The sequence below is a fragment of the Montipora foliosa genome, chromosome 13 (assembly GCF_036669935.1).
Source record: "Montipora foliosa isolate CH-2021 chromosome 13, ASM3666993v2, whole genome shotgun sequence".
Classification (NCBI taxonomy): domain Eukaryota; kingdom Metazoa; phylum Cnidaria; class Anthozoa; order Scleractinia; family Acroporidae; genus Montipora; species Montipora foliosa.
The window spans coordinates 12,393,989-12,406,488 of NC_090881.1; the positions used below are offsets into that span (position 1 = coordinate 12,393,989).

At 37.8% G+C, this 12,500-nt stretch overlaps 2 protein-coding genes across 3 annotated transcripts in view; both read left to right on the forward strand.

Moving 5' to 3' along the window:
- Positions 1 to 10,810, forward strand: part of LOC137981713 (E3 ubiquitin-protein ligase DZIP3-like) — a 16,706-nt gene extending 5,896 nt beyond the window's left edge. The window contains exons 2-6 of the mRNA XM_068828775.1: positions 4,311 to 4,929; positions 5,487 to 5,519; positions 7,885 to 7,947; positions 8,089 to 8,130; positions 10,791 to 10,810. Of these exons, the coding sequence (XP_068684876.1) occupies positions 4,326 to 4,929; positions 5,487 to 5,519; positions 7,885 to 7,947; positions 8,089 to 8,130; positions 10,791 to 10,810 (762 nt within the window). The 5' untranslated portion in view covers positions 4,311 to 4,325. The remainder of the gene's footprint in view (positions 1 to 4,310; positions 4,930 to 5,486; positions 5,520 to 7,884; positions 7,948 to 8,088; positions 8,131 to 10,790) is intronic.
- Positions 10,811 to 11,763: 953 nt separating this feature from the next.
- The window catches only part of LOC137984012 (NLR family CARD domain-containing protein 3-like), an 86,648-nt gene continuing 85,911 nt past the window's right edge, over positions 11,764 to 12,500 (forward strand). For both annotated transcript variants that reach the window (XM_068831220.1, XM_068831222.1), the window contains exons 1-2: positions 11,764 to 11,845; positions 11,934 to 11,975. The gene's annotated coding sequence lies outside the window, so the exon portion shown is untranslated. The remainder of the gene's footprint in view (positions 11,846 to 11,933; positions 11,976 to 12,500) is intronic.

The following is a 12,500-nucleotide window of genomic DNA, read 5'->3' on the forward strand; positions in this document are numbered from 1 at the left end:
TAACAGCCAAGTTGAAAAGTCAGTGTGGTACAAACCGAAATACTCGCATGGAAAGGGCCAAGTTTCGCTCTATGACTCGAGGGGAGAACGAGTCAGTCATGAAGTTTGAAGCTAGGCTAAGACACGGCGTTAGTTATTGTGGGTATACAGGATGGACCTTCAACAACTGTTTAGTTGAGCAGTTCATTTAAGGAATCAATAACAAAGCGATAGCGAAAAAACTCTTAGAAAAGTAAGGAACAATGTCGCTGAATGAAGCTGTTGAGATTGCAAACACGGTCTTGTTGATCGAAGAGGGAAGCAATGGCGCGACTGCGAGTGCACGTGCGAGCGACGTTTCACACAGTGAAAAAAGGAACTTTGGCTCGAGTTACTACAGCCATATGTTTTCGCGAGTGACAAGGAAAAATGTAGCGCTGTCAACCAAACCTGTAACACTTGTGGACATAAAGGTCATTTCTCAGGTGCGAAATTCTGCAAGCAGACAAAGCGGTCACAGGGGAGTTCAAAGCAATTCACGCCAGTAGTAGTAGAAAAGGAACTCAAAATCAGATAGAAGAAGGAGTTGCCGACGCTGAGACGGAGGAAACCTCAAGTCATTCAGTAACTTTCTTGTGTGCAGTTTGAAATGCAGGGAGTGATGAAACACCTGAATGTGTAGCTGAAGTGCTCGGTGAGAACATTCCATTTCTGATTGATGGTGGAGCAGTTGCTAACATTGTCTGAAAAAAGATTTATGAACTGATAAAGAACAAAGTAATCTTAGAGAAACCTAGTAAGACACTTTATTCTTTTGGACAGAGTAAACCTCTGAACATGAGGGTTCAATTTCATGCAGTAGTTAAGGTTCAAGATAAGTCTGTTGATGCTGTGTTTTTTGTTTATGATGGAGATAATGCTATCAGTAATTTGATGTCTGCAAAGACCGCTAGAGATCTGTCATTATTACATGTACAAGCTGCTGTTAGTGAGCAAAATCTAGAGGGTGTAATTAAGTCTAGGTACTCACAATGCTTTAAAGGGGTAGGTAAGCTTATGGGTTCCAGTATTAAGCTTCATGTTGATCCACAGTGTGAACCAGTTGCACAGCCAGTTAGACGGGTTCCCTTTGGTTACAAGGACAAGGTCACTCAGTTGCTTCAGCGTTTGGTAGCTGAGGATATAATTGAGCCTGTAGAGGGAGGTGGTTCCAGGTGGGTAAGCCCAATAGTTATTGTCCCCAAGGCTAATGGTGAAGTCCGAATGTGTATTAATATGAGGCAGGAGATGTTGGCGGAGATGAATGTGGCAAAGGTCTTTTCAAAGTTGGACCTCAAGAGAAGGTTTTTCCAGTGTGAGTTGAAGCTTGGGTCGAGAGATGTAACAACATTCGTAACACACATGGGTTTGTTTAGAATAAAGAGGCTGAGGATGAGTGTGACCAGCGCACCTGAATGCTTTCAGTATACCATTCAGAAGGTTCTTAAATGCCTTGCCGGTGTGTTGAATATGGCTGATGATATTGCTGTTTTTGCTCGTAATGCACAGGAGCACCAGGAGCGGTTGCTCAAGGTTATGGATCGATTGTTGGAGTGTGGTTTGACCCTAAGCGAGGAAAAGTGTGAGTTTGGTCTTTGGCCTGTTGTCCTTGAAGTCTTACTGTTGTATTAAAATACTGAAAAATTGAACGTTTTATTCACTGATTAATATATATATATATATATACATAAAAAAAACTGCAGATGTGTTGGAAGGCGATGACGGGGCATTTGCCCTCTTTCTTCATCCCCTCCCCGGGGCATTTAGACAGCTTATGCAGGGAAATTTGCTCATCTTTTTAAGAAAATGCTAATACCCGGGGATTAGCCAGGGCGGAGGGGATGAGCACGGCTGGAATTGACTGATGCATAATTTGCTATAGTCGTGTAGATCGTGAGAACAACGAGTACCAACTATTGCTTTAAAAGAAGACGAACCTACCATGATTCTAACAGTGGCTTTGCACAACTTTCTCGTGAGAAAAAGGACTTTCGTTACTTTATTTGGTATTAGTTAATTAAGTTAGTGTCTTCTAGGAAAAGTAAACAAAATTAAATCTCAAAAAACCAACATTTTTGTCGCATGGCCAATAGTATGAAATAAATATACAAAAAAAAAAAAATTCTAATTTCGTTTTCCGTAGAACCACAGTACTGAAATTCCAACAGTGGACATTGACTGGGCATTAACTGGACACAGTAACGGTGGGGGAAGCACTAGTGTCAGCTGTTAACAGTTATAGACCCATATCACTCAATGTCCAAACAAAAGACTTTGTCCGTCTAACCTCTTATTTAGTGTGAGGCTGGACGGGCAAAGACAATTCAAAGACAAAATCTTTATTCCCCACGGACTTAAAAATGGCCGAAATGGTGATTGACTGCATCAATTTGACTGAGAGGTATGCGTCTTAGGTGTTGACTGACAGGTTTGACGTAAGGGTCAATAGCACTTTTATGCTCAAAATCACTAACAGTTCCAATGCCTTTGAAAATATCATTATATTCCTTTAACAAGGAGGCTAGAATCCAACTGATATCAATACACTACCGTGAAGATCCTTGAAAACGTCGACGCATGTGCTTTCGATCGGAGTGTACATTTGACAGCTATTCCACTCTTGCCATTGCCTGATTTATTTACTATGAAGTTAAATCTGTGTTTCGGGTATCCCGAACATTTGATTATCAATTAACGATTGGCTATCGATAAGTTAACAAACAAACAAACTTTTTTGCACTGCAAACCAGGCGAGTACACCCACCCTGCTGCAAACACGTAAGTGAATCTCGTCAATCTCGTTCCCAGAGTCTTCCGTTTCCTTGACCAGCGGTCCTGGATTGGCTTACCGTAGACATAAAAATCCACCCCGAAATCGTATGTTAGAGTCTTTTTCGCTGTGCTTAAAAGGAAACCCTAAACTGGAAACCATTGGTTAAATTTACCTTCGCACGACGATTAAGTAATCGTATTGAATTACAAAGACCAAAGCAATACATGCATACGTAATTCGAGCATTGAGATTGAAAGCTGATGATTCCACTTAGAACTCAACATAAGCAACATGAGCTCAATTCAAAACTTCCCAGCTGCAAATTAAAGTAAATGCGTCTGTCTTAACAAATACAAGTAAGTTCGAGATGTAATATTTACTCAGGGATATATGAGCTCAAAGGTGGGGCCGAATAAAGTTGGAGAGAATGGCTATTGTAGAAATTTTAAATGAAACGAGGTATCTGCCATACATTTCCTGTAATTCCAAAGGGACAAAATTACAGAGAACATATGGCAGTTTTCATCTCCCAGCCACAGTTAACTTTTATTTTGCAAATTATGACCCTCCATATTTGTTTCATGAAGGAGTGTAATTTTTGAGTAAGAGTGCAGCTCATTTTTAGTCGTTTGAATAATTATTTTGTTCCTATTGATTTATTGCAGTTAACTTAGAAAGCAAAAGTATAGATTGGAAACTACACATTGCTAATTATTATTTAGTTCACAAGTAATGTGCTGTGACAGGCTCTGCATAATTTCTGATGAGACCAATTAAGGAGAAAATAATTTAAGGCGAGCTGGAAAGTAATAGATGATAATAATAATTATTATTTTATTTGTTAGCTGTCAGACTTCTGGTGTCCCAATATAATACACCCCTAAAAACATGCAGATTTTATCTACATTTACTGTACCTCCAGAAAGACCCCCGAAAATTGCTTGTACCACTTCCATAGGGATAAGTTATTATCATTCATTCATTAAATTGTAATAGCCATTAAAAATTAGTTTTGCCAATGTTAGAGGGAATTCGATTTGATTTAACTTGTAATGGTAAACTTGGGAGGTGGCGTGATCAAGTGGTTTGGGCGTTGGGTTTAGCATGCAGTTTCCCGTGGTTCAAATCCCGTTCTATCCTCTGGTTTGGATTTGTTTCCGGTTATGGCCGGGGTTCAACTCTACCATGCTTTGTAAATAGCCGAATGGATGTCTTCTGTCAATTGGGGTTCTTAATCATGTCTCTGTTAAGCTTAAGTTCTTTCTGATTATTAAAAAAAGAGTGGGGTGCCTGTGAGTTAGCTTCATAGCTAAGTGCACTTCCACTACAAAACAAGAGCATTTATGAGCAAGCGTTTACACTTTCCTTGTACTTCTATCATGAATTCATATTCAGAGGGTGCTACACTGCCCTTGCGTTGCTGAATGCCGCCAGTGTATTGCCAAATGCCATTACTGGTTTTCTTTTTATGGATTTGATTTGCAATAAACCACTCTCATTTTTTTCCATGCTTGTGTAGCCAACAGTTTGGAATATGGCATCTGGTCCAGCTCCATTTGCCTCGTCAAAGGAGACAACCAACTATGCTCGTTTGTGCCGGCTTCTAGTGGATGTAGGCACCCAGGTCCTGAGAGACACCTTTGACACAATACACCCTCCAGCTACTCTTCACAAGAGTTTGTCAACAGCTCACCCTACATTACAGTCTCTGAAAAATAAAAGAATTTTGAATGACACACAGTGGAAAAACCTGTACCCAACTTCTCCTTCATCTGTGTCATCAGGGAGCTTTGACATTACACTTCTGATGGTACTGCTGAGAAATATATGCAGTCTCACTCCTCCTGCCAGTACTGGAAGCTGGGACAAGCCTCCAAATGCTGGTGATAACAGTCCTGAGGCAAACATAGTGAGGATCAAGTATTACAGAAATGAAATTTACGCTCATGCCAGCCAAGCTTCTGTTGATGATGTAACATTCAGTCACCAATGGCAGGATATAAGTAATGCACTGCTAGCCCTTAAAGCAGATGCCAGTGTGATCAGCCGACTGGAGACTGAGTGCATGGATCCTGGTGTTGAGGAGGACTATCGAGAATTACTAAAACAGTGGAAAAAGAATGATGAAAATTTAGAAGGTATGCCCGACCCCAAAAATGAGTTTGATAGTTAAAAGTTTAACCTTATGGTTGTGGATAGGCTTCTCTTTGTGTGGTTTCCAGTGGTTTATGGTTGGACTGGACAATTGCATTCCTTATTTCAAATTTTAAGATGTACAGTGTTTACTAGTCAAATTTCTCACACACACAGACTATGGCAATGAGCTCGTTTTCTAATTGTGCATAGTACTGTTCAGTTTCGTTATTCACATGAGAACTGAAAGACACTGGGTGCTTTCGTTTGTTCCACCGAGAGGGCTGTGCCAAGTTCAGTTTGAGAAGCATCACATTGAATGACTGGCTTAGGCACATTATAAGGGGCTAGTGCAAGTCTACGTAAATTCTTCTTGACACAGGCCATAGATGCAGCATCCATGGGCAGATAGCCAACAGCATTTAGCATCTCTTTTAGTCATGTTCTGTCAGACAGAGTTAAATCTCGCCATTAGTGTCATTCTTGGGTTAATTCATTCATATTAAGGTAAACCAAACTAATAGAAATTGACTCATTTTTGTTGGTTTTTGCTTTAATCCAGAAATGCTAAAGTCGGGATTTGGAGAGGTGAAAGGTGTGTTTATTAATTAAATAAAACAATATAACCATAAATGAACATTGCGATTTATAGTAAGAGTAGAAGAACTGAAAACCTTACCTGTGTGTCCATGTACTTGACTTATGTACAATGTACTTGACTTATGTACAATGTACATGGCAGCAGAAATGTGATTACTTAATAGGGTATATTGAGAAGTAGTTCAAAAACCTAAGATTAAGGTGTATAATTATTGAATAAGATGGAAAGAAAATGAATTAAAGTTTTAGCTTCATGAAAATCGCATCTTTTTTGTTCAGAAAATCCTAATAGGGTCAATGAGATGAGACCACCATCACAACAATGATTCTATGTGTAGTTTATACACACAAAATTTTTAAAGGAAAAACAAACCCGATAACCGCATTTTAAAGTAATTAACGGACTATGGTAAAGGTGGGGTGAGAATTTATTGGGGGCAGATTCAGAGCCACCTTAAAACTAATTTTCCAGCTGTGAAAATGGCTCTAAATACACTCCAAAGAAACTTTTTAACTTCAAAAACATTCCAATTTACCTTGCCTGTTACTTTCAGGCAAAATGGATACAACTTACAATTATTAATTATTATTCTTATATTTTGATTTACGTAACTGAAGAGAGATAGAGAAGCACACACTGTGCATTCTTACCTTTCGACCCTCTCATCCGAAAAATTGGTTTTTGCCCTGACTAATAATCAGGGAGTCGTGGGTTCGAGTCCCGCTCAGCGCAAAAACCCAATTTTTAAGATGCGTGTGTTGAAAGGTAAAAGTGCGCTGTGTGTGCTTCTCTATCTCTCTTCAGTTACGTATAGTATATCCTTTCATTTGTCTCGAAATTTCTGACTTTTATATTTTGATGTGTCACTGGCATATTCTGACAAGTCACAACATCCCGTGTGCCTGAAAATGGTCCTCAGCTAAGATGTTCATGTGTATCTTATAGAAGGAAATTAACGCTCCATGAAATCACGGAAGATAGAAAATTAACACGACTTAAATTAACATGAATTTATGTAAAATAAAAAAAATTAACGAGAAGGAAGCGGTAGAATTTCACGATAAAGGACTTAACGCGATTAAGACAGTTGGTGGTGACCACTGGAACAAATTTATTCAACACTGGATGCAAAAAAAAAATCATTGAACAAAACTGAGCCCTCTGGTCAACAAAACAGTCCTCAAAATCCTAATTAATGCAGAGATTAACGGAAAGAAAAGCTAACAAAGAAAACTTGTACCTTATTTTATTTTTTTTTTAGGTGTCAAAAATGCCTGGAGAGGCTTCAAAATTGGGGTTAAAATAAGAAGCCCGGAAATTATTGCTGCACTTAATTAACGTTGCCGAAAATAGCGCTCAACATAATTAGCGCGACTTAAATTAACACGGATTTTAACAAATCGTGTTAATTTCATGGAGGGTTAATTTCCTTTATTATATCTCTCAGATAGTACGCGCGCTGTGATTGGCTAAATTAGCGGGCCGTATTCTACAGTACGGCCCGCTGTACAGCCCGCTAAATTTAAAATTTCGACAAAACATCATCTAGCGAGTTTGTCATGTCATTTCTGTTGCATAAATTTGTATTGAAAACTGTTTGAATCTTGCAAGCAACTATTTCAAACTTAACAGCGAAGAAGATTTATTTTTTGGGATTTTGGCACGGCATTCTTTGTGGCAGTTGAACCTTCCGCTTCACTTTGACTAGCTTCCTTGCCCGCGTGTCGGTTAACCTCAGAGATATAATAAACATCTTACTAACCTCGTTTTCTCGGTCCGTACTGTAAGTTACGGAGCGTCGTTTTTTCCCGTTGATTTATAAATCAACGGGAAAAAACTCGGTCCGTAACTTACAGTACGGACCTCGAACTCGGTTAGTAAGAGGTATATAATTCCTATAATAAGGTATTCTCATAAACCTCTCTCGTTGGTAGATATCTCTTACATAATTTAGTCCATTGACACAAAAAGAACACAAAATTTCAAAGAAAAAAAGTTGAACTCAGGAACACTTTAAAGACACTTTAAAGTCTTTTCTTTATGACCACTATAATCGTATCTTAATACATATGAGCATGTTAGTAATGAAGTAGAGTCTTGTGTGAAAATCTTGCCAAAATTCATCTATTAAAGGTATGTCAAGTCTCTTTCCGTAAACGTTTCTCATCTCTAGTCCAGTTTATCCATCTTAATCGTTAAGAGACGTTTGAGTTCTCGGGGAAGAGATTACATAGTTACTGTACTGTACCTTTCCTTCCAGCTTTTTTCAGTGTACATATATATTATTTTACCCATTATTAAAATTTGCTCTTTTATTCAATTGGTTGATTAATCGATCCATTGATTTGATTTGATGAAGACATCCTGAAGAGGCTTGAAACAGATGAAGGGAGCTGCAAAGACACACTCAAAGAGACACATGGTGAGTTGATACATTTTATTGACTTTTTGAATCATAGGGGATGGAGGAAAAACTGTTTTCTTTTTCTCCTGCAAAGGTACATGTACATTGTATTTTCAAAGTTCGCTTAAAAATTAATCACTGTCTCTTTTATTCCTAAAGAATTGTCAAAACATTTGAAGGACAAGATCAGTGAGATGGAAGGTAGGTGGAGATACATGTATGTAAATAGATCGTATTTCATGAGTTAATTTAAGTGTTTGTAACTTTTGAACTTCTGGCAAGGTTTCCAGTGGCTTTGCCACTGCTTTTTTTGCTTGTTTTTTTTTTTTTTTAATTTCGTTGCTAGCAAATGATTTCCTCCCTTTCTGCGGACAAGTAACGCGTAGGATTAAGTGACACATCGTCATTGTCAATCCTATTCTTGACCTGGTTTGTTCGTAACACCTGATCTTATGCTTCAGTAAGGAGTCCTTCACTTTCTTTCTTGAGGGTATAACCTCTCCTTAGTCAATCCTATAACTGTGAAACTTTCTCTTTTTTGCATCCCCTTGATGAGCTGTCTGTGCAATGCCCTATTCTTCCACCCGGTTAGCTGCCTTTCCATTCTTACAGTAACTCTTTGCTTTGCATATTGTCTGGACTTGATTCAATATTCTTTCAGCTTTAACAGCCCTCAGCAACCTCTCACAATTTCAATGCTAACACAGTCCTCAACAGTTAACAAGCGTCTCCCACCCACTGGTCTTTTGAAAATTAATATAACCTGTCCACATCTGCCTGCAGGTGAAATGCTAGGTAAACAGTTAACAGCTTTCTTGTTTTCCTATCCAGTGTCCTGAGATCCTCTTTCGTCTAGTTGATGATACTTTGCCCCTAAATGTATGGTCCTCGGGAGGTATTATGCCCTAAAACTTCTGTCGTTGGTTGTTGTATCTTACAGTGTACAAAATTTTTGTTTATGTCCATTGACGCAAAAAGAACTTTAAATTTTGAAAGAAAAAACTTCAACAGTTTAAAGACAGTATTTTCACCACAATTGACATCTTAAAACACTTGTGTACATGTATGTATGCATAACCAAATAAACGTTAAAAATACATGTATTAATAAATCAAGTTAACTAGATGGTACATGTCATAACATAGTTATGATTCAAATGTCTAGTATCTTAAAATAAACTTCTCCATTTAGGTTTTCTTAGATACTAGCCATGTTTTGTTTAAATTTACTATGCAGACATCAGGAATAAACACAGTACATAAAGAGATGAGAGTAACAATACATTTAAAAAACGCTAATAAGTTGAGGAGGCATCACAGAGAGGACTGTTGAAATACTCTGCAGTTAGAAATTTACCCATTGCTTTCGTTTCCCTTATAAACATTGTTTGATTTTTAAAATGAGACATTTTCGTAATCTAAAACAAAGGCAAGTGAAATCAAGCTGATTAGAACAATAAAAGGAAAAAGGAAAGGAAAGGAAGTTTATTGAAGTGTCTAGTCGTTCTAGCGCTGTAGCACTAATTGGGGGACACTGTAAACGGAAATATTTAACCAAGGAACAAAATTAACCACAACAACTACTATAATTCCTTGCGCCTACCGTTCTCAGGATGCATGTGCCCTACAAACTCTGTTGTCGGTAGTTATCTCTTCCAGATTAGTCCATTTTGTTTGATAGGTGTATGTCCATTTAAACAAAGACAACATGAAATTAAAAAGAAAAAGTGCAACAGTTTAAATACAGTCTATTTTCACAGCTATTGTTATCTTAAAACGCAAGAGTGTGTATATGTTGTTGTTCGAGAATTTTTTCCTGGTTCAAAAGCTCATTAATAATTCAAGAGTCAAACAGCTTATCAAAACACCGATAAAACGTAAGGTGCATGAGCTTTATATCCTGATAAAACACTCCTCGTTAGTATTCTTCATATAAATAATACTAATAAGGCATAGCTTGTTTTTCTTGTATGCTAATATTCTCCTGTCGCAATTTGAACCATTCTTCTGAGTCCACAGGAACAAACTTTTTGTGGAATGTGGAATGTCTTCAAGCCGTTCAAAACAACTCGCAGCATGTGTTTTATCAGGTCTAAAAACACTCGGTTATTCCTCGTGTTTTCAAACCCCGATAAAACACTGCAGGGTGAACTATTTACACGATGAGGTTGAGTAGCCAATCAAAACAGAGTTTGTAACTGAAAACCAAACATCTATGAGATGTGAAAACAAACTTGTGAACAGGTGAACCTGAAGTATCGCAAATCATAATGCTGACAAACACAAAAGCGAAGGAAATGGGTCATAAAAATCAAGTTTTGACTATCTGAATGATTTTGGGTGAGATTAAAGCGATCTATTGTTAAAAAATCCAATAATGAGTAATATACATATAAACAATCTTCGCACTGGTGAGCCATAGTAATAAATTGGGTTAACCAGGAACCAGTTTTTTTTAAAGCTAATAACTGCCTAGGTTCACATGTAACACAAGTAATTCATGGAATATGGAATTTGAAGTGTTATGCCGTGGCATATTAGGTATTTGCAGACTTTAAGCTTCAATGTACTGGGCAAATAGACAAGCATCTGTTCTTCCCTTTAATGATTAACATTCCTTGACAGGCTTCTCACCGTTCAGAGAGTTAGCGTCAACATTTCTATCTTTATTTCTCGAGAGTTTCAATAGACGAAGCGAAATAAATATGACAGACCGAGTGAACCACACTACAATATTTTAACTTTTCTCATTCCCTTACCATTCCGGAAACGAAACACTATTTCTTTTTTTGAAATTGTTTCTTGTTAAACATTACTCAATATTTCTTAAACCAGTTTAATTTTGATTTTCCCTTGTTTCAGATAACGATACTGGATATTAGACAAAGAAAACGCAAAATTGAAGTGATTTGAAAAATTTTAAACCAATAAAATTCTAAACTGCAACATTTGCTATTTTCGCAAATCCCATCATACAGTTCATTTTGGGGGGTTATTTGCATTAAAACAATGGATATCCAGTTCACTGAAGCATGATACATGTACAATCCCAAGAGAAAGGCCTGGTTTCCACTAGCACGCAAGCATAAACACAAGCTACACACGCAAGCGCATTTACTTGTTGTTAATCAGTGTCAATTGTTCTAACAGAAGGCTCTAATGAACAACAAGCTACTGAGTTTGCGTATGCTTCTTGTGCTTATGCTTTCGTCTCTAGAAAAAACCAGGCTTAAATGACTTGAATTGTTTTATGCAAACAACCCCCCCAAGACGCATTGCATTATGGAAATGGAAAGTAGCGAATTGTTTAATGAAGTAGAGTCTTGTGTGGAAATCTTGCCAAAATCAGGAAGTCAATCTTGAAGCTGTGTCAACTGTCTTTCTATGAACGTATCTCATGTCTTGTCCAGTTCATCCATCTTTGTTAAGAGACAGTTGAGTTTTCCGGGAACAGATTATATACTTTTCCTGTCAACTTGTTTCAGTGTATACAGTACCACTCAAATGTTACCAGTCTCAGCGTGTTTCAGGCGAGACGCGAATCGCGTCGCGTGCTACACGATTTGCGTCCTCCGCGACGCGAATCGCGCAGAGCGAGAGTCACTAAACCAGAAATTTTTGGCATGAATTTACTGTAGGAGGACTCCTCTATGCGAAATCAATTAATTTTGCACAGCGATTACCAATATTGCACAATCGCAAGCTGTCTGTGATGAACAAGTCCCAGACAACCATTGACACCGCAGATACATGTAAACGTTCGCATACGCTTAAATAATCCTGAAGGAAAATTTTACCCATTACATGTATTAGAATTTACTTTTTTATTCAATTGATGCTTTGCTTTGATTAAGACACCCTAAAGAGGCTTGTAACTGATGACGACAGCAGCAAAGACACCCTAAAGGAGACACATGGTGAGTTGATACATTTTATTAACTTACTTTTTGTCGGCAAAAAAGTAATTTCAAGTTTCGCTTAATGAGTCCTCTTTTGCTCCCAAAGAAATTTCAAAACATTTGAGGGACAAGTTCAGTGACTTGGAAGGTATGTATACATGTAAATAGCTCTTATTTTATGAGTTAATTATAATGTGAGTGTTTTTATTAGAGAACAAGATACGTGGATAATAATAAGTGGATAATGAGAGTCGTTCAAGGAAGTTCTTTATTCTACTAAAGACTCTTCGAGACTATTGCGCAAATGCCTTCCGTTGTAATCTTACTGAAATTACCAGTAGGATTTACAGGTGCCCAGACCACAACACCAGGGACTCCTCATGTTACTCTCTTTTAACAGGTTGTGGGTTCTTTAATGTCCCCCATAAGGGCTACGTGATGGGTCCTATGGTGTATTGAAGGCATCGAAAAGGTCAACAGTCTGACCATTTTCAGATATTGTTCTGTTCTATTGGCAAACAAATAACTTTCTGAAAAGTCAGACTTAATTCAAAGAATGAAACTCGGAAGCCATTTTTTCCTGACAAAGATTTGAGTCTCAAAATAATTGTACCAAAAGTACTGCTCACTGGCTCACATCTTACTTTACTTTTTAAAAAAATGCTGAAGCAGG